This window comes from Anomaloglossus baeobatrachus, chromosome 3, assembly GCF_048569485.1.
Source record: "Anomaloglossus baeobatrachus isolate aAnoBae1 chromosome 3, aAnoBae1.hap1, whole genome shotgun sequence".
Classification (NCBI taxonomy): domain Eukaryota; kingdom Metazoa; phylum Chordata; class Amphibia; order Anura; family Aromobatidae; genus Anomaloglossus; species Anomaloglossus baeobatrachus.
The window spans coordinates 146,119,910-146,142,205 of record NC_134355.1 but is presented as its reverse complement, the minus strand read 5'-3'; the positions used below and the strand labels follow the sequence as shown (position 1 = coordinate 146,142,205).

General features: G+C 46.6%; 1 protein-coding gene across 7 annotated transcripts in view; it reads left to right on the top strand.

Moving 5' to 3' along the window:
- BIRC6 (baculoviral IAP repeat containing 6) overlaps positions 1-22,296 on the top strand; it is a 533,701-nt gene that overhangs the window by 126,819 nt on the left and 384,586 nt on the right. For all 7 annotated transcript variants that reach the window (XM_075339505.1, XM_075339507.1, XM_075339508.1 and 4 more), the window contains exons 11-17: positions 8,421-8,570; positions 8,725-8,950; positions 11,625-11,785; positions 20,593-20,724; positions 21,222-21,353; positions 21,476-21,654; positions 21,770-21,900. In XM_075339505.1, coding sequence (XP_075195620.1) covers positions 8,421-8,570; positions 8,725-8,950; positions 11,625-11,785; positions 20,593-20,724; positions 21,222-21,353; positions 21,476-21,654; positions 21,770-21,900 — 1,111 coding nt within the window. The remainder of the gene's footprint in view (positions 1-8,420; positions 8,571-8,724; positions 8,951-11,624; positions 11,786-20,592; positions 20,725-21,221; positions 21,354-21,475; positions 21,655-21,769; positions 21,901-22,296) is intronic.

Genomic DNA, 22,296 nt, shown 5'->3' with positions numbered 1-22,296 from the left:
TGGATCTTCTGTCCTCTTGGGACAATAATCCAGCCTCTCTAGACCGGTCAGTCCGCTTATCTCGGACTGCCCTCAGCTCCCTCGTCTGGTGGACTCAGGTCTCATCCCTATCTCAGGGGAAGTCCTTCCGCCCTGTCCACTGACACGTAGTCATGACAGATGCCAGCCTGTTAGGCTGGGGGGCGGTGTTTCTCCACCACACTTCTCACGGACGCTGGTCTCACCCCGAGCGATCCCTTCATATCAACGTTCTGGAGATCAGGGCCATATTTCTGGCCCTTAAGACCTTTCAACCCTTGCTTCTGGGCCTCCCGGTTCGGATCCAGTCAGACAATGCCACGGCTGTGGCTTACGTCAACCGTCAGGGAGGAACTCTCAGCAGGGCAGCGATGAAAGAAGTCTCCAGGATTCTTCTTTGGGCAGAGATGCACATTCCCATTATTTCAGCTGTCCATATTCCGGGGATAGACAACTGGGCCGCAGACTTTCTCAGCAGGCAAGGTCTAGCGGCAGGGGAATGGTCCCTCCACGACGAGCTGTTCCATCAGATCACTCTTCGTTGGGGGCTCCCAGATGTGGACCTCATGGCGTCTCGGCTAAACGCCAAAGTACATCCCTTCGTATCCCGGTCGAGAGACCCGCTAGCGCTCGGCTCAGACGCTCTAGTCCTCTCGTGGTCGCAGTTTCGCCTGCCATACGTTTTCCTTCCGTTCCTTTTCATTCCGAGAGTAATCAAGAAAATCAAAGCGGAGGGAATCCCGGTGATCCTCGTGGCCCCGGACTGGCCCAGAAGAGCCTGGTTTCCAGAGCTCCTCCACCTTCTCGGCGACACTCCCTGGCGTCTTCCCGACCGCCCGGATCTTTTATGTTGCAAGGTCCAATATTCCACCAGAATACAGCACAGCTGCATTTGACTGCGTGGCGCTTGAATCCTTGATTCTAGCCAAGTCTCATCTTTCTTCCAGGGTAGTTCATACCATGCTTAATGCTCGCAAGCCTTCCTCCGCCAACATTTATCACAGGACCTGGAAGACCTATGTTTCCTGGTGTGACCGTCATAATCGGTCGCCCCTGACCTTTTTCAATCCCTAATGTTTTTGCCTTTTTGCAAGACGGTATGGCCTCGGGTCTTGCTCTCAATACCTTTTTAAAGGACAAGTTTCTGCCTTGTCAAATTTTTCCAGAAGCAGCTGGCTTCTCGCCCTCAGGTCCGTACTTTTCTTAAAGGGGTGGCGCATTTTGTCCCCCCCCTTATCGTCACCCCTTAGATCCCTGGGATCTGAATCTGAATTTGGTTCTCGGAGCACTTCAGCTTCCTCCTTTCAAACCCTTGAGAGAAATCTCTCTTCAACGGCTGTCTTGGAAAGTTGCCTTTTTAGTCGCTATTACCTCTATCAGGCGAGTGTCCGAACTGGCAGCTCTGTTCTGTCGCTCACCTTACCTGATATTCCATTATGATAAGGTGGTCCTTCGGCCTTCCCGCGCCTTCCTTCCGAAGGTCGTATCCTCTTGCCACCTGAACGAGGACATTGTGTTGCCGTCATTCTGCCCGGCCCCGGTCCACTCCTTTTGAGAAAGCCCTTCACACTCTCGATCTTGTCAGGGCTCTGCGGATCTACATCTCCAGAACAGCGCCGTTGCGCAAGTCCGATGCCCTTTTTGTCCTCTCAGAAGGACACAAAAAGGGCGACCGGGCTTCCAAATCCACGATTTCTCGATGGATCAGGACTGCCATGTGTGAAACTTACAAAACACGAGGTGGTGTTCCTCCTCAATCTGTGCAGGCCCACTCTACACAAGCAGTGGGTGCCTCCTGGGCTATCCGCCATCAGGCTTCGGCGGCCCAACTTTGCAAGGCCGCTACCTGCTCCAGTGTGCACACGTTTACAAAATTCTACAGAGTGCATCCGCATTCATCCGCGGATGCTTCTCTTGGAAGACAAGTCCTTCAGGCGGCAGTGGCCCATTTGTAAGTGGCCACTGCTCGGTTTTTTGACAGTGTTTGTGTTCAATGCAGTTGCAGTTGTTAGTCAGCTCTTAGGCTATGTGCGCACTTACCGGATTTTGCCGCGGATTTTTTGCGGTTTTGCTGCATGTTTCGCTGCAGAAAATGTTCATAACATCTCTGCAGTGAATCACCAGCAAAACCTATGGGCAAAAAAAATCCTGTGCACACTAGGTGGAATTTGACAGCTGCATGTTTTGCTGCGGGATTCCCGCAGCAAAAACAATTGCATGTCAATGCTTTTCCGCACGTTGCTGCGGGATTTCACTACATTGACTCCAATGTTAATCGTGAAATCCCGCAGGGAATAACGCAGGCAGCAAATTCTGTGCGGTTCACTGCGTTTTCCTGCGTTATTCCCTGCGGTATTTCGTGATCAACCCGTAAGTAAAGTGAATAAAACACACAGAAAAATCCTTTATTTTAAATAAAACAAACAAGCCTCGTTAACCCTTTTATTAACCCCTCCCGAAACAAAGCTCCAGCGTAATCCACAGGTCCTGCGCTGCTTACATCCAGCCGCGACTGTCCCAGACACAGCGCTGAATGAATGCAGCAGACAGCAGAGGTAATTACCGGTCATTTCCCACGGCCGGTAATGTGAACTCACTGCCGACCGTGGGAAATGCAGCGATCTGTCCTCTATCTATCTGTCTATCTATCGATCTGTCTATCCCTCTATCTATTCTTCTGTCTCTTTATCTATCTCAGAGTGAAATTAATTTTTTTTTCTTCAATGTGCTTTATTGCATTGAATGCAATAAAGCACATCCCAACCCGCACGCGGCAATACCGCGAACAATACCGTGGTAAAACCGCGGCAAACCGCATGCGGTTTTCGGGTGCGGTTTGCCACGTTTTTTTACCGCGGGTGCAGTAATCTTTGAATACCTGCGGAATTTTCTTGAGAAAATTCCATTTTCCAGTGCGCACATAGCCTTAGTCGGATGTTTTACACTGTTAATAGTTCATTTCCCACCCAGGGACTGCTTTGGGACGTTCCACTTTCTGTGTCCCCCAATGAAAAGGCGAGAAAGGAAATTACATTTTTGTGTACTCTCCGTAAAATGTCTTTCTTGGAGCCTTTCATTGGGGGACACAGCTCCCACCCTTGTGGTTTTGGTTGTCCTTCTCCTACTGCTTTTGCAACAAACTGAGCTAGTTCCTGCCTAGCTGGTGTTATATGCTGTGGGAGGAGGAGCTAACACTTTTTTCAAACCTAGTGTCACGCCTCCCCTGGAGACACCATATAACCCACTGTCTGTGTCCCCCGGTGAGTACACACAAATGTCTCTTTTTTTTACATTTTTTTTTTGTAATGATTTTACTAGTCCCCATAGTCACCACAGGCGACTTTATGCCTGCACGCTGTGATTGTTTCTCTTGAGCAGAGCGATGCTTCAGCATTGCTCTGATCAGGAGAAATGCTGTTACTGTAAGTGCCAACATTCACAGGAAACATGTCATCATTCGACCCCACGCTGCCATGACACCCAATGCTTGACATCGATGGCGGTGGGGAACAGCTTGATCCCAGCCGGAGCACTTGCACTACATGCACATGTCTGCTGATCAGATCAGCAGACATGTGCGAGGCAGCCGACATGTGCGAGGAATAATGCGGGCTCACCATGCGGGCCTGAATTTAAGGGACAGACACGGCCATGGATGTACACATACGTACTTAATCGCATAGGGGTTAAAAGAAACTGTGAAAAAAATGTAAAAACAAATTTTGGCGATTTGTTGTTGTTCACTAGGTGTGCTCATGACCAAAATAGAAGATGGATTGGGCTGTATATCTTCATATAATCACAAACTAAAAACAAGACCAGACAAAACTCAACTTAAAAATAGAAAAAAAAGAGATATTGAGTTATACAAGTGCATCTCAATAAATTAGAATATCATCAAAAGGTTAATTTATTTCAGTAATTCAATACAAAAAGGGAAACGCATATAATGGCTTTTGGGTTTTCATTGGCTGTAAGCCATAATCAATATTAACAGAAATAAACAGTTGAAATAGATCACTCTGTAATTACTCTATATAATATACTGTGTTTTTCCAAAAATAAGACACTGTCTTATATTTTTTTTGACCCCCAAAAAAGCACTAGGGCTTATTTTTGGAGGAGGTCTTATTCTTGGAGAAACACGGTTGAGGGTACGTTTACCCCCCAAAAAAGCAGACCCCCGACTTCCCAGGAGACTCATACTCGCCAGACCCGGACGTCTGCGTGGCTCCCAGGTCCTCCCTGTGATCTCCGGTCGGTGCTGCACGCCGTTCTCCCCTGCTGCTAGCTGACACACTGACACACACAGCCGGTCGCAGGCACGCACACAGCCGGTCGCAGGCACGCACACAGCCGGTCGCAGGCACGCACACAGCCGGTCGCAGGCACGCACACAGCCGGTCGCAGGCACGCACACAGCCGGTCGCAGGCACGCACACAGCCGGTCGCAGGCACGCACACAGCCGGTCGCAGGCACGCACACAGCCGGTCGCAGGCACGCACACATCACATCCAGCGCTTACGGCTACAGGGAATGATTAAGAGCAAGTCACGTGTCCCGCCTCAGGTCCTGTTCGTTGCGCTCCACTGCACTGCCTCTCAGGATTCTGCCGCCGAGAAGAGATCGGTGTCGCTGGATGAGGGGAGTGTGTGTGCGATGTTTGTGTGTCTGATTTGATGTTTGCGTGTGATCCGATGTGTGTGTGCGATATCTGATTGTGTGTGTGTGCGATATCTGATTGTGTGTGTGTGCGATATCTGATTGTGTGTGTGTGCGATATCTGATTGTGTGTGTGTGCGATATCTGATTGTGTGTGTGTGCGATATCTGATTGTGTGTGTGTGCGATATCTGATTGTGTGTGTGTGCGATATCTGATTGTGTGTGTGTGCGATATCTGATTGTGTGTGTGTGCGATATCTGATTGTGTGTGTGTGCGATATCTGATTGTGTGTGTGTGTGCGATATCTGATTGTGTGTGTGTGTGCGATATCTGATTGTGTGTGTGATATCTGATTGTGTGTGTGCGATATCTGATTGTGTGTGCGCCCGATCTGATTGTGTGTGTGTGTGCGCGATCTGATTGTGTGTGTGTGCGATATCTGATTGTGTGTGTGCGCGATCTGATTGTGTGTGATCTGATTTTGTGTGTGTGTGTGTGTGTGTGTGTGTGTGTGTGTGTGTGTGAGATCTGATGAGTGCGGGTGTGTGATCACTGCAGGTCCTGCCGCTCAGCATCGGGTGAGTGTAATTGCCGGGTGCCGCTGTCTATAATGAATTGTCCTGCAGTATTTGTAACCTTTTTTAGCTGCACGGACACTTCATTATTGATCCGCGACTAGGGCTTATTTTCGGGGGAGGGCTTATATTTAAGCCTTGCTCCGAAAATGCTGAAAATCCCTGCTAGGGCTTATTTTTGGAAAAACACGGTATGTGTTTCCCTTTTTGTATTGAATTACTGGAATAAATTAACTTTTTGATGACATTCTAATTCAAGATGCGCTTGTACCTTGACTTGAGTGCACCATGTTACAAATTTTTCGAGATATAAGCAATCTTTTTTTTCGTTTTTTTTTTCTTCATGATTCCAGCTGAAATGTGATAAACGAGCCGCTTATACGCACCCTCCCTCCGATCCTCCCTAGTGCGGTGTCCTCCCCTCATGCAGTGAGTTGGTCAGCGTGAGAGTGGTTAGCTGATCAGCTGAGTGTGTTAATTTGCGTGTGATGGGAGACCATATGTACCAGAATCGGGGATCATATATACCAGGATGAGTGCGATGTAGCAGGTTGGGGGATCATATATACTGGGATGAGTGTGATGTAGCAGGTTGGGGGATTATATATATATATATATATATATATATATATATATATATATATATATATATATATATATATATATATATATATATATATATATATATATATATATATATATATATATATATATATATATATATATATATATATATATATATATATTACCAAGGATTGAGGCTATATACCAGGATTGGGGGCCACAAGTAGGGTCTGGAACGGATTAATAGCAGTTTAGTAGGGAAATTTAATTTGACATGAAAGCAAACTGAGTTAGGAGTTTGGTAATAGAACAAATTAAACTCGTAAGTCAAAGTATTGTTGTATAGAACAATCTATTATTGGGAAGATAATCATTTTATAGGAAAGGAGCAAAGCTCAACTTTTCATTAGGACCATTTTGGCCGTAGTGCCAAGTGTTACAATCCAGCGAAACTCCATTTGCGCCAAGGCTGGGTAAATATCACCTCCTCTGCAGCTGCCATGAACACAGTCAATACCCGCAATTTTAGATTCCTGGAATTGCAATAGTAGAAGACCTTTAAAATTCCTCAGTAGCGCTTTTAAAGTTGTAAGATCGTGTGCATTTAAAATATCATGCACATGTTCCCTCAGACGAGCGCATAGTTATCGTTAAGGTCCAATGTAAATTTTGAAACGTGCGTGTAGTGTAGTAAACAACAAAGGTGGTACAGTGGAACCTTGGTTACTGAGAACAATCCGTTCTGGGACTGTGCTTGTTAACCAAGTTACTTGTTCAGCAAAGCAAGATTTCCCATAGGAAATCATTGCAATGCAAACAATTCGTTCCACAATTTAAGTCTGCCATCCTGGTCCTCTATTGTGCCATTCCACACAAACACACACACACATATTATGCTCACCTTACCTTCCGTTCCATCGCCGGCCTGCTGGATCTTGTAGTTCGCCGGTACGGGCTGTGTATCGGGTAACCAAGGCAACCGATGCGGGACCTTCAGCTCCCAGCGTGCTGACGTCAAAGGCAGGAGCCGCTTGCCTCTGATTGGCCAGCGCGCTGCCATTGAGTAGCGCCTGACAGGGGAAGTTCCTCCCTCGTCGCCGATAGTTACCAGATACACATCCTGGAGCGGCGGACTACAAGAACCATGAGGCCGGCGATGGAACGAAGGAAAGGTGAGCATAATGTGTACCTTCCGTTCCATCGCTGGCCTCCTGGGCCTTGTAGTCCACGGGTACAGCATGTGTATCGGTCGCGATGGTTACCCGATACATGCAAGTTCCAGGAGGCCGGTGAGGGAACGGAAGGTAAGGTGTGCGTGTTTGTTTGTGCGGACTGCAAGAGCGGTTAGAGCACGGTGGAAGTACGGAACCGGAAGTGTGTGCGGTGACTATTTTGCTCGTACGGCAAAGCTTGCTTGTAAATAGTTAGAAATGTACAGCAAGCTTTGCTCGTTAGGCGAAATACTCGCTAACTGGGTTACTCGTTAAGCGAGGTTCCACTGTATTGCCCAAAATGTCTGTGTTTCGGTCTATCAGACTTCAGCACTCTTGGCAGATAGTTCCTCCATTCTGCAAATATTAACCATCAGTGTACCAATCCACTATGGTGGGGGTTTGAGATGATGTCCAGTATCCAGGAATCACCGTGATCTGTCAAAGAAAAGATAAAAAATGTCTTGTGATGGCCAATTGATGAAGATACAATAGAAAGTAGAGTGACCTGAGGACCACTTACAATCTTATTTCCTGTGATCAGATCGTAATTTGAGAACACTTTCGTTAATAAACTTCTTGGATGTGGTGTTGAGCAGGTTGAGGGGTGCAGTTTTTTTTAGAATGGTGTCACTTTTGGGTATTTTCTGTTACATAGGCCTCTCAAAGTCACTTCAAATGTGATGTGGTTCCTAAAAACATTGGTTTTGTAAAATTTGTTGGAAAAACGAGAAATTGTTGAAAATCTTGGAATCCTAATTTCCTAACATAAAAAATTTTGTTTAGAAAATGTTGATGATGTAAAGTAGACATGTGGGAAATGTTAAGTATTGTGCGTGGCATAACTGGTTTAAGGGTATAAAAATTAACAGTATGAAAATTACAATATTTTCAATATTTTTGCCAAAATTCTGTTTTTTTTAAAATAGTCGTTGGAGCATTAGCTGTTACCGCATAAAGTGACGCTGGTCAGAATTGTAATATTTTGCCTTGTCAGGTGAAAAGAGGCTTTGGCGGTAAAGCGTGAAATGCCAGGCTAGCTTTGGTCGCTGCAGTTATAGGCAGGTGCCATCAGTGTAACCCCGTATAGTCGGCATCATTCTGGTATGAAGCAGGATCCGCTCCTGAGCCAGCGTCATGTGGCCTAGGATGGAAATTTGTCAGTTGTCTTTCAGCAGTTTTTCTTGGGAGTCAGTGTTGGGCTACTCCTCATTTTCTTCAAGTGAACCTCAGTGTTACTTTGGTTTCCCTTCTAATGAGTGGCGATGTCCCTTTTGAAATAACTGTTATTACTATTATTTGTGAGATTTGAACCCAACAGGTTTCTGCTACGATTGGCGGTCTATCTAGGACACCTTCAACTTAGATATTTCCTCATATCTTTCAGGCGGAGAACTTCATTTTCTTCAAGTTGGCGGGACGTGTGATGATCTAGATGAGACGGATATCCTTGTTGATGGGTCATTGACAAAAGCAGTGGAGCAGTTAACAGAAGGCATCAAGCCAATGTCAAACCCTTCAAGTCCTTGCATATCCGGTAAGTGCGCCTGTATAGAAACGTGCCATGTCATATACTGTACTTTTCCTTTGGGGCTTTTAGGTTTGGGGCATTGTGGGTTTATTTAGCCTGCTATAGTACAGTTTTAACTGGGGGGTTGACATTTTTATCCATTTTGTTTTGTCCCCCTCAGGTGTGGACCTTTTAGTGGAGCAGCCATTTTCCTTGGAAATGTTGACATGCTTAGTTGAACTAACCCGTTTCGAGACTCTAATACCAAGGTTTTCTGCAACGGTGCCGCCCTGCTGGGTGGAGGTTCAGCAGGAGCAACAGCAGCGACGGCATCCCCAGCACTTACACCAGCAGCACCACGGTGATGCCGCCCAGCACACCCGTACCTGGAAATTACAGAATGACAGGTATACACTGCTTTCCAGAAGATCTCTAAAGTTAAAGGCTATGTATTGTAACGATTTTTCTTATGATATTTTGTTTGACCAAAGTTGAATTGCAGTAATTTCATTGTAATCATAACAGCCTGTCGGTCGATCTTCTTCTTCTTCTTCTTCTTCTTCTTCTTCTTCTTCTTCTTCTTCTTCTTCTTCTTCTTCTTCTTCTTCTTCTTCTTCTTCTTCTTTTTTTTTTTTTTTTTTGAGGGTGAGACATATAGGATTTTATGGTAACAGCAAAATCAATGAGATTTATTCAATCTCAATCATGTCCGTCCCCCCGTGCCATGTCAGCGTTTAGCTTTTTTTACTATTTTTTTTTCTCCTTTTGAGATTAATAGAACTTAATTAAAAAAAAAAAACAAAATTAGTACTGCAAACTTGAGCACAAAGTCTGTAGTTTTTGTGCACCCCAGAAACTTGACACTTCATAAATTACATGGGCTATACCACTGCAGGCTGGCTTTTATTTTGCTTGCTCATTAACCACTCATGCTTCACTCACACATACTTATAAAATGTCTGTGCAGTTTGATTTTTTTTTTCTCTGTAATCAGAGTACACATGGACCCATAGCAATTTATGGATCTATCCATACATGTATGTGTTAATGTAGCTTCAGGAGCAGCTATGTCCTCTTTCAGATTAAGGCCATGTGCCCACGTGGTGTTTTTTTTTTTTTTTTTTCTTAATGCATTTTTCATTGCTTATTTTAATAAACGCAAGGAAAAAGCATCCTAGCAAAGTCTGAGATTCGTGATTTGCCGTGCTCATGCTGCTTCTTTTTCCCTTGCAGATTTTGTTGCTGTAAAAAGGAGCAGCATGTCAATTGTTTCTGCATTTCTATAATCCCTTGCAGTGCTTTATCACTAGGAGAAACGATTTTTCCCCTAAGGCTATGTGCCCACGCTGCGGAAAATGCGCGGATTTTGCCGCGGATTTCTCGCGGAAAAGCCGCGGATTTCCCGAAAATCTGCAGCAGCGGCACTTCCCAGCCATTTCTATGGCTTTTTGGAAATGCTGTGCCCATGCTGCGGATTTTTCCGCGGCGGATTTGGTGCGGATTTTGATCCGGAAAAATCTGCAACATGTCAATTATTGTTGCGGATTTTGATCCGGATTTTGGCTTCAGAATTGGGGGAAAAAAAAAAAATCTGCACCAAAATCCGCGGTAAATCCGCACCTTTTGCGGGAAAGCCGCGGATTTTCATGCAGAAAAATCCGCAGCAACATTCTACCGTGGACACATAGCCTTAGACCGCAGTAGAGCTTCTCATTCAGCCAGATCAGATCTTATACTTTGCACTAACGAGGGACAATAATCCCAAAACACTGGGTCTGCAAATTGAGGTTCTGATCTGGCATAAATCCTAGGTCATTTGAAAAGGCTCGTTAAAGGGCCACTTTTGACTTTTAGGATTGCTACTTCCAATAGGTGGCACTAGAGTTCATCTCTTTCCTCCCTGCAGAGACAATTTGAACACCATGCGTACAGCAAGTGTGTGAGGCTCTCTGTAGCTTGGTTACCCGGGGTCATCATGGAGACAACCCAGAGTTACTATGGCAGCGATCTGGTTCCTGTGATCGCTTTTCAGGGACCCGATCGCCAGGGAGAGGTAAGCTATTCCTTTCCCTGCCTTCTGAGTGCTGCGATCGCACTAATCACAGTATTCAGGGGGTTATACTGCTGGGAGCGGCGCAGGCATCGCTCCGGACAGTGAGAGCTGGGCCTCAGCTGTAACATCAGCTGGAGACCCGGCGATGATTGCGGTGGTACAGCGCCTGAAACCATGCTATTGCCATGACTAAAACAAAAAAAGCACAAAAAGAAGCAGTAACAAACGCAAGTGAAAAAAGTGCAAATGCAATAACTAATGTGCCTTTTTCCTGCCAAAACATGCTTTTTTTGTGTGCAGAAAAGCACACAAAAAAAGAAACGTGGGCAATTAGCCTAACCGTTTAGATGCAGCTGTATTCTTCTCATGCATATTAACCTTTTACAAGAAGCCATGTCCTCCTCCATAATCTGTACTGCATAATAAACAGGGACATGTGATAACATGGCTTATAAATAGCTATATTCCACGTAAGGTAAAGTCCAGGCGCCCCGTGGGGGGTGATGAAAACTTAATTTTGTTTGCATTCCTCTACTTAGCTGCAAGTAGGGATGTGTTGGTGTGTTAATTCTTTAAGTTTGTACTTAGCATTTGGCTAATTTGGAAAAATGGGAGAATCAATTCTTGTATTGTGTTCTATGGACCAGCATCTCAGCAAATGAAGAAATGGGCAAATTACTCTGTTCATCCTGAATACGGACAGATTTTTGCCCAAGACTCCATTTACCGTTGGGATGCTGTGTAGAATCGGCCGCCCCCTCACAATTGCAATCTCCAGATTCTGTCCTCACGCTGGTAAAACAAGGTAAATCCTGGACCCCTGAAATATTGAGGGACGTTATCTGAATTCCTAATACCATATATTTCAGCGAAGTAATTTTTTTTTCTATAGTCTTTGTGTTTTGTCTCAGAACTCATAAGTTTATTTTTTTTTTTACCTTCTATAACTTTGTGTCCGTTGTGTCATACTGTGTTTTTCTGATGTTATCATATGCTTTGTATATCAATGTAATTTTTTTTGTCCTTAGTGCCAGTTGGGATGAACATGTCTTTGAGCTGGTCTTACCAAAAGCGTGTATGGTGGGACATGTTGACTTCAAGTTTTTACTGAACTCAAACATCACTAACATTCCACAAATCCAAGTGACATTGCTCAAAAACAAAGCACCAGGATTAGCGAAGGTTAATGGTAAGAGCTTAGTTTTTCATAAAAGTACCCATATATGTACTGTATTTTGTACTTTAAGATACGCTTTTTGTAAGAAATATTTCTGAAATATGTGCATCTTATTGTCCAAAGAACACACATCTGACATCTACTATAGTCAATTCCTGGGTTTCGCAGTGTGAACCAGGGACTAGGACTCCGTAAACCAGATAATTTAGGAAAAGCTCCCATAACCTTATTTAACCTATACAAAATTGGAACCATGGATTCACTATTTATGAAAATATCAAAAACATTTTATTAACTATTTATGCAAAACAGACAATTAAAAGTTAGTCAGAGTGCGTGGTGCAAGAAAATCGGATTATTGAGGCATATCCAATTACAGAAAATTCTATGGGGGGGAGAAGCATATCTCCAATGGGCAGGGTGTTGATTATAATATCACAGAACCAGCCGTTGGATTCAGTATATATAATATAAATATAATATATATATTTATATATAATATATATTTGACATGAAGGGAGGTTAATCAAAAATAATGCATGAAATTCATACATAAAATGCACCAAGTGGTACCAATAATTGTCTACCTAAAGACACAATAAAATGTTTTTCATGTCTCCAATTTTGTGTAGGTTAAATAATCTTATTATCCAAAGGCAGCTTCCTATAATATATGTAGTTTCATGTCTTGAAAAAGTTCTCACTTTGAAATGTGTAGACCCAATAAACTACTCGGCCTGTCCTCCTTGTGCCTGATCTATTGGCAGTGCAGGATTTTAACCCTATACCTATTATATTCTTATTCAATCTGAGGGGGCCGCAGCAGCCACACATCAGGTATTTTTTTCCAGACAATCCCAGCCAGATGAGCACACTCTTCCAGCACCATTGTTACCACCCAGATAAGACCCTATTGCACTTGTCTTTCTTTCAGACTCTATACCGGATAAAATTGTTGTCACTTTTTCCAAAATTGTGGGTAAACAATTTTGTTTTAAGTGTGTGATGCTCTTTCAAACTTACTTGTGCGGGAAGCAACAGGTGTGGGCAATATGAAAATCACACCTGTATCCGGATAAAAAGAGACGAAGTTGACTCACTCTGTTCTTGTGTCTGTGTGTGCACCACACTAAGCATGGAGAACAGAAAGCGAAGGGAACTGTCTGAAATAGTTTAAAAATATCAATAATCTAAAGGTTACAAGTCACTCTCCAGAGATCTTGAGGTTCCTTTGTCCACAGCATGCAACATAATCAAGAAGTTTACAATCTGTGGCACACTTGCTAATCCCCCTGGATGTAGACAGCAGAGAAAAATTGATGAAAAGTTACAGTGCATGATAGGATGGTGAATAAGAAACCCCAACCAAGATCCAGAGACATTCAAGGTGGTCTGCAGGCTCAGGGTGCATCAGTGCGAGCGTGAACTATACGTTAACATTTGAATGAAATGCTATGGGAGGAGACTCAGGAGGACCCCACTGCTGAGACAGAGGGATAAAAAAAAGCTAGACTGCAGTTTGCCAAAATGTATGTGAGTAAGCCAAAATGCTTATGGGAGCGAGTCTTGTGGACAGATGAGACCAAGGTAGAGCTTTTTAGTTAAGCACATCACTCTACAGTTTGCTGAAAATTTAATGAGGCCTATAAAGAAAAGAACACAGTACCTACAGTCAAGTATGCTGCAGGTTCAAAGTTGTTTTGGAATTGTATTGGTGCCTCTGGCACTGGGTGCATTGACTATGTGCAAGGCATGATGAAATCTAAAGATTACCAAAGGATTTTGGGTTACAATGTAGGTTTCAGTGGCAGAAAGCTGGGTTTCCATCCTAGGTCATGGGTCTTCCAGCAGGACAATGACCCGAAGCATACTTCAAGAAGCACCCACGAATGCATAGAAACAAAGCGCTGGAGAGTTTTTAAGTGGCAGAAATGAGTGTGGATTCAACTTCTTGAACACCTGTTGAAAGTTCTTAAAATTTGTTGTTGGGAGAAGGCACCCTTCATATGAGAGACCTGGAGCAGTAGTCCAAGATTCCAGTTGAGAGGTGCTGCTAGCTGGTTATTGATGTTTATAGGAACTGATTGCCGTTATTTATTCCAGAGGATGTGCAACCAAATGTTGTTTTTGTTCTAGTCACTGCCTCTTTTCTTTGGGAACAGAAGTTTAATCAAACATGCTAATAGGGATGCTTGGTGTGGCCAAGAGTCTTGGTGCAACCCTCTGCCAACTGGTTTCCCATACTCCTACGCTTGCTCCAAACAAGCCAGTGCTGTCAACCACAAATGTGAGAGTCTGGACGTGCAAAACCAGAGAGCAGAACGGTGCATTGAGCTTTCTGGCCATACTAAGGGTACACCGAGCAGCTAATTAGCATATTTGTTTGAACAATATTAAAATTTGAGAGTCCTCAAACATAGAAAGATACATTCTTTTTTCCCCCTCTATCAATGGAGACACTAAAGGTGCACTATCACCAGATGACATGATGATTATTCCATTTCTATATTTATAATACAGGTCCGAACGAGTTTCAGAGATCGACTATCTCCTTCATCAGGACATCAAGGAACCATCAAACTGTCTGTTCCTTGATGTCCTGATGGAGATAGTCAATCTCTGAAACGTGTTGTGTCCTGTATTATAAATAAAGAAATGGAATAATCAACATCTGTCATCTGGTAATAGTGCGGCACATTACCCATTTCCCTCCTGATTATACATGGCTATTACGGGGCTGCGGCTGTTCCCATTTCTTCATAAGCTACACTAGAAGTTGTGACTTTCACACCCCAGTTGTGACTTTCACACCCCTAGTACGTGGGTGTGATTCTGTTTTCTTTATCGTTCCTTTGGGAGACCCAGACCATGGGTGTTTAGCTTCTGCCTCCGGAGGACACACAAAGTACTACACCTAAAAGTGTAGCTCCTCCCTCTGAGCTTATACACCCCCTGGTGAGCAGACCCAGCCAGTTTATCGCTTTGTGTTCAATAGGCATACATCCACACATGCATTCTCATATGATTTTTTCCTTTTGGAATTAGTTTGAAGAACTGCGGGTCCACGTCTGGACCCCCGGCATGTCCCTTCTCACCCCACTGTGTCGGCGGTGTTGTAAGGTTGATTTCCTAGGCTGGAGCCTTACATGCCGTGCTCCTTCACCATCCCTCCTGGGCTCTGGCTTGAAGTGGGAGCCAGCACGGTCTCCATCCGCAGCCCTTCAGGACCCTGCTGGACCGGAGCACTCATCACCAGGGACCTGGCCCTGCGTCTCAGCAGCTAAGTACCTGAGACGTTTATATTTGGTTGTCCCTGTGCTTTATTGTTTGGGGAGAGTGTGCTTACTGTATTTACTGACATTTCCGGCGGGTTCTCTAGCTGTCGCCCGAGAACCGCGCCGATGGTGCCTGCGCGTCGGCCTCGCCGCTCAAATTTAGGCCCCGGCTTTGCCGGAGGCCTAGTTTCGTTTCACTGCCCTCGCATGTCACTCATGCAGAGGGACAGGCTCGGCTCCTCCCGGCGGCCGTTCTGCACAGGGGAGGGACACTCCCCACTGCTGTGCGTGTCTCCTCCCCTGTAGGTCTCTATGGCCCTCCAGATCCCGCTCTTCATGCAAGTCCCGCCCCCTCTCTTCGCTCCGGCGGCCATTTTCTCAGAGTTCACTCAGCGCTGGTCTGCGTTCTGCATCCCTGCTGAGGTGCTGTGTTTGGGGGTCCGGGCTTCGGGATCTGGAGGGCACACAACACCGCTCCAGCGGTCTGGTAAGCCACAACTCTGGTTGTGGACCTCTGTATATACTCTCTGGGGTTCATTCTCTGGCAGAGACCCCACTCCAGCAGCATGTCTCACACGAGGAGCCAAGGCTCCAAAGCTTTATGCTGTATGCGCTGCATGTAAGCTCCTGCTGCTTGAACCGAGCACCTATCCACATTGTGATGCCTGCTCTACCTTGGCGGTGCCACAGCCTGGAGTCTCTCCCCCAGTGGTCTCTCAGGCTGCTCCTGCTCCTGTGGCTGAGCCCCCGGCTTGGGTAGAATCTTTTTCCAGGTCTATCTCCCAGTCTTTTGCTGAGTCCATGGGACTTCTGTCCAGGACTTTGCTGAATATGCATCAGCCCCCTTCACAGGGTGCCTCTGCTGCTAGGGGTCTCTCAGGACCGGAGCTCACAGAGGATTTATAATCAGGTCCCAGACCCCGTCCTCCTAAGAAGAGACGCAGGGTTCCCTCTCCCTCCTCCTCCCGCGGCTCTGATTCAAGAGCTGACTCGCAGGATGAGGAGGATGCCTTTACAGGGGGCTCGGAGGCTAACTCCATGTACCCCATTGATCTGTCCGAAAGTGACTCAGATCTTAGTGACTTGATTGCTTCCATTAATTCTGTACTGGATCTCAATCCGCCAGTATCAGAGGAGCAACCCTCTCTGGCAGAAAAGCACCAGTTTACCTCGCCTAAGAGGGCAAAGAGTGTGTTCTTTAACCACTCCAGTTTTCAGGCCGCTGTGACCAAGCCCAGGGCCTGTCCTGACAAACGCTTCCCAAAGCGTGGTTCTGATGACCGTTTTCCCTTTCCACCTGAGGTGTTCAAGGAGTGGGCTCATTCCCCAAAGGTAGACCCCCCGGTGTCTAGGCTCTCAGCCCGGACCGTTGTGTCGGTGGCTGATGGCACCTCCCTTAAGGATTCCACTGACCGCCAGATTGACCTTCTGGCCAAATCCGTGTATGAAGCGGCGGGGGCCTCGTTTTCCCCGACTTTTGCAGCAGTGTGGGCTCTCAAAGCCATCTCTGCTTCTCTTGAGGAGATGCATTCCCTCACCCGGGAATCTATGCCGAAATGGTTGCCTTAACTTCTCAAGCTTCAGCTTTTTCATCCTATGCCATGTCTGCCATGCTGGAGGCTTCTCACCGCACTGCGGTGGCTTCGGCTAATTCCCTCACTATCCGCAGGATCTTGTGGCTTCGAGAGTGGAAGGCAGATGCTTCTTCAAAGAAGTACCTTGCTGGGCTCCCTTTTGCTGGGTCCCGGCTGTTCGTAGAACAGCTGGATGAAATTATTAAGGAAGCTACTGGCGGGAAGAGTACTTCCATGCCACAAACCAAAGCCAGGAAACCTGCCCAGGGTTGGAATCAGTCGAGGTTTCGCTCCTTTCGTTCCTCCAACTGGTCGTCCTCTAAGCCCTCGGCCTCGTCCACTAACTCAGCCAAGGACCAGAAATCCAACTGGCGCCCAAAAGCGCGTCCACAGAAGACCGCAGGAGGTCCTGCCACTAAGGCAGCCTCCTCGTGACTATCTGCCCGCTCCGGCAACGTCCTTAGTCGGTGGCAGGCTCTCCCACTTTGGCGACGCTTGGTTTCAACACGTCTCCGGTCAGTGGGTGAGAGATATCATCTCCCACGGCTACAGGATAGAATTCTCTTCCAGCCCGCCAAACATTTTTTTCTCTCAACTCCCCCCTGCTCCAAGGCCGCTGCCTTCTCGCATGCCGTGGCATCCTTGCAGGCCAACGGAGTAATTGTACCGGTTCCCGCCCGGGAACGGTTCAGAGGTTTCTACTCAAATCTCTTCCTAGTCCCCAAAAAGGACGGTACCTTCCGGCCCATCCTGGATCTCAAGCTTCTCAACAAGCATGTTCAGGTGCGGCACTTTCGCATGGAGTCTCTGCGATCAGTCATTGCCTCAATGACCCAAGGGGATTTCCTGGCATCCATCGACATCAGAGATGCCTATCTGCATGTGCCAATTGCAGTATCACACCAGCATTGGCTACGTTTTGCAATCGGAGAAGATCATTTCCAATTTGTGGCTCTCCCCTTCGGGTTGGCCACAGCCCCTCGGGTATTCACCAAGGTCATGGCAGCAGTGATTGCGGTTCTGCACCTACAGGGGTTGGCAGTGATTCCTTACCTGGACGACCTTCTAGTCAAGGCTTCATCCAGCGTGGACTGTCAGCGGAGTGTCTCGCTCACTCTCGCCACTCTAGCCCAATTCGGGTGGCTGGTCAATCTTCCCAAATCCACTCTGACTCCGACCCAGAGTCTCGCGTACCTAGGGATGCAGTTCGAGACTTTGCCGGCACTTGTGAAGTTGCCCTTAGTCAAACAGCAGTCCCTCCAACTGGCGGTGCGCTCTCTGCTGAGGCCCCGCCGTTATACCCTCAGGCATCTGATGCAGGTGCTGGGCCAAATGGTGGCGTCAATGGAGGCTGTTCCCTTTGCCCAGTTCCATCTGCGCCCCCTGCAGCTGGACATTCTCCGCTGTTGGGACAAGCGGCCTTCCTCCTTACACAGGTTAGTGGCTCTGTCGCCACAGACCAGGAGCTCTCTTCAGTGGTGGCTTCGGCCCCTCTCTCTGTCCCAGGGGCGCTCCTTCCTGGCCCGTCCTGGGTGATCCTCACCACGGATGCCAGTCTATCCGGCTGGGGAGCGGTATGTCTCCACCACAGAGCACTGGGCACTTGGACTCCGTCCGAGTCAGCCCTTTCAATCAATGTGCTGGAAACCAGAGCCGTGATTTTTAGCTCTCCTAGCTTTTCACCACCTGTTAGCGGGCAGGCACATTCGAGTCCAGTCAGACAACGCGACAGCGGTTGCCTACATCAATCACCAAGGCGGGACACGCAGCCGCCTGGCAATGTTGGAGGTACAACGCATCCTTCAATGGGTGGAGGACTCCAAGTCCACCATATTCGCAGTCCCCATCCCAGGAGTGGAAAACTGGGAGGCAGATTATCTCAGCCGTCAAACCGTGGACGGTGGCGAGTGGTCCCTGCACCCGGCAGTGTTTCAGTCGATCTGCCGCAAGTGGGGCACTCCGAACGTGGACCTAATGGCATCCCGTCACAACAACAAGGTTCCTGTTTATGTGGCTCGCTCCCACGATCCTCAGGCCTTCGCCGCGGACGCTCTGGTTCAACACTGGTCCCAGTTTCGTCTGTCCTACGTGTTTCCCCCTCTAGCTCTCTTGCCCAGAGTCCTGCGCAAGATCAGAATGGAGGGCCGTCGAGTCATCCTCATTGCACCGGACTGGCCCAGGCGAGCTTGGTATCCAGATCTGCTCCATCTGTTCGTAGAGATGCCGTGGCATCTCCCGGACCGTCCAGACCTACTCTCGCAAGGTCCGTTTTTCCGCCTGAATTCTGCGGCTCTCAAATTGACGGCGTGGCTCTTGAGTCCTGGATTTTGACGGCTTCTGGTATTCCTCCTGAAGTCATCTCCACTATGACTCGGGCCCGTAAGTCTTCCTCTGCTAAGATCTATCACAGGACTTGGAGAATTTTCCTGTCCTGGTGTCGCTCTACCGACCATCCTCCTTGGCCATTCTCCTTGCCGACCCTTCTGTCTTTTCTACAGTCCGGTCTGCAGCTAGGATTGTCCCTCAACTCTCTCAAGGGACAAGTCTCAGCTCTGTCAGTTCTGTTCCAGCGGCGTCTCGCTCGGCTGGCTCAGGTCCGCACCTTCATGCAGGGCGCGTCTCACATCATTCCGCCTTACCGGCGGCCCTTGGATCCCTGGGACCTTAATTTGGTTCTCACGGTTTTGCAGAAACCCCCCTTTGAGCCTCTCAGGGAAGTTTCTTTGTATCGTCTTTCACAGAAAGTGGCCTTTCTGGTGGCCATAACTTCCCTCAGGAGAGTTTCTGATTTGGCTGCGCTCTCTTCGGAGTCACCTTTTTTGGTTTTTCATCAAGACAAGGTGGTTCTCCGTCCGACTCCGGACTTGCTTCCTAAGGTGGTCTCTCCTTTCCACCTTAACCAGGACATTACCTTACCTTCCTTTTTTCCGGCTCCTGTTCATCGCTTTGAAAAAGCGCTGCATACTCTGGATCTGGTGCGTGCTCTCCGGATCTATGTGTCTCGCACCGCTGCACTTAGGCGGTGCACTTCTCTTTTTGTGCTAACCACAGGTCGGCGCAAGGGCCTCTCTGCTTCTAAGCCGACCTTAGCCCGTTGGATTAGATCGACCATTTCGGACGCCTACCAGAGTACTCAGGTGCCTCCCCCGCCGGGGATCAAGGCACATTCAACCAGAGCTGTCGGTGCCTCTTGGGCTTTCAGGCACCAGGCTACGGCTCAAGTCTGTCAGGCTGCCACTTGGACTAGCCTGCATACCTTTTCGAAGCACTACCAAGTGCACGCTCATGCTTTGGCAGATGCGAGCTTCGGCAGACGCATCCTTCAGGCGGCTGTCGCCCATTTGTGAAGTTAGGTTCTGCCTACTTCTTTAGTTTTTTTCTGTTTATTTCCCACCCAGGGACTGCTTTGGAACGTCCCATGGTTTGGGTCTCCCACAGGAACGATAAAGAAAAAGAGAATTTTGTTTACTTACCGTAAATTCTTTTTCTTATAGTTCCGTATTGGGAGATCCAGCACCCTCCCTGTTGGCAATTTTCTTGTTCCGCGTGTTATCACCGGCTGTTGTCGTGGACAGAGTCTCCGGTTGTTCCGGCTCTTGCTCTGTTCTACTTGTGGGTGGCTTTTCTCCTTCAGCTTTTGCAGTAAACTGGCTGGGTCTGCTCACCAGTTGGTGTATAAGCTCAAAGGGAGGAGCTACACTTTTAGGTGTAGTACTTTGTGTGTCCTCCGGAGGCAGAAGCTAAACACCCATGGTCTGGGTCTCCCAATACGGAACTATAAGAAAAAGAATTTACGGTAAGTAACAAAATTCTCTTTTTTTCACCATTTGGTGTTTATCTGGAAAGACCCTATTGCACTTTCTCCCTCCACAGTTATTGTATGACATCTTCACTTTAAAATTTGTGGAGCTCTTTCAAAATGTGGTGATCCTCTTGTGTGTCCTAACTCAGGATTTCCTTCCCATTGTAGAGACCCCAGTGGATAGACACATATCCTTTCCTCTGTCTCCCGCCTTCAATATAGAAGTGCAGAGAAATGGAAAACCTACTCTGCTGGATCTGAACGAGGACATGCAGAACATGGAAGTGGAGGATTCTCAATGTAAGTATTGGCGTTCGTGAGGCTGAATTTCCTAAATGTTTTGCTACTTCTTCTTAAATATCAAGTTGATAAACCTATTTATTTTTATTAGGAGGCAATTTAAAATGGTTTTGTTGTCTTTAGACTAGTTTGACTAAAAGTTGATATTACATTTGTGATTTGGAGAAATCGCACCGCATTATTTAGCGTCTATCGTGGATCTGGCTGTGTCCATTCCAAGTTGACTGTAGTTGCAAACCTTTGGAATAGGTGCCTTTGGTGGTTTCATGCTATTCTTTATCGTCACTTGCCTGCTGCTCTGTATTCTGAAATTATTTTTTACTATCTGATAACCCCATAAATGTTGAATATAACGTTCAGATGTTTTTCAATTCAACAATTATTAAATATTTTGTAACCTTAGCTTAGCCAATATCTATTGTGCTTTTAGATCGATTCTTGTATGTGCATGGTAAAGTTCTGGTTACTGTAATTTTTTTTTTTTTCTGTTTGTCTAGGCCCGAGGTTGTGCCCATTTTTAGAAGAACACAAAGAAGATATTTTATGTGGCCCTGTGTGGCTGGCAAGTGGCCTTGATCTGTCGGGTCATGCAGGAATGTTGACCTTGACAAGTCCTAAGCTTGTAAAAGGTAGGTCTAAAGTTTCCTTGCCCGGGTACGGTCAGTAGTAAGGCTTCTAAAAGTCTTCGCTTATGATTCATTCACATAGTATTTTTGTCAATTATTAGTTTTAAAGTACATTTTATGTTTAGGCATGGCTGGAGGCAAGTATCGGTCCTTTTTAATTCATGTCAAGGCTGTGAATGACAGAGGATCTGAAGACCTGTGCAATGGTGGAACCAGGCCAGTTGTGAGGATGCCTTCTATAAAACCCCAGAGTGTGAAGGGACACTCTCTTGCATCATTATTGGCTAAGGTTGTTCCAGGCAAGGTATGTGTCCTTTAATAGACACATTTTTATTGTTGCAATGTTTTCTGTCCAATTTTGGCTATTTGGCATTTTTGGTTTTATTTTGAGTTATATATTTCATCCTGTTTTCCTGAAGGACAAATCTTCAACAAAAATTGACACCAGCACCTCATCCCGAAAAGTAGATAACCTCCGAGGGTGTGACCTTCTCCAGGAAGTGTCTGTCACTATAAGGCGCTTCAAGAAAACCTGTATCCCAAAAGAAAGGTGTGTTTATAGTCCATCTTACAAAACTGTTTTACACAATGACTCAGCAGAACCATTGCTCTCTTAGACATGATTAAGTGGGTCTGTTTACAAGATTTATTGGTTTTATACATCAACCTTTGTGTACATTGTGAAGAAGCTTTAGAGCAGGGGTCTCAAACACGCGGCCCGCGGGCCGCATGTGGCCCTTCAGGTGGCTTCTTGCGGCCCGCAGGCCCGTGGACCTGGTAAAGATGGCGACCGGTGCAGGGGCCGCAGCTGCCAGTTATTTATTTCAGCCTACAGTTTTGTCTTTGCCGCGCACAGTGAAGTTCTCACTGCAGAACGCAATAACAGCCGCCTGCCAATCAGAGGCAAGCACCTGCTGCATATGACCTCAGATGATTGCCTGTGATT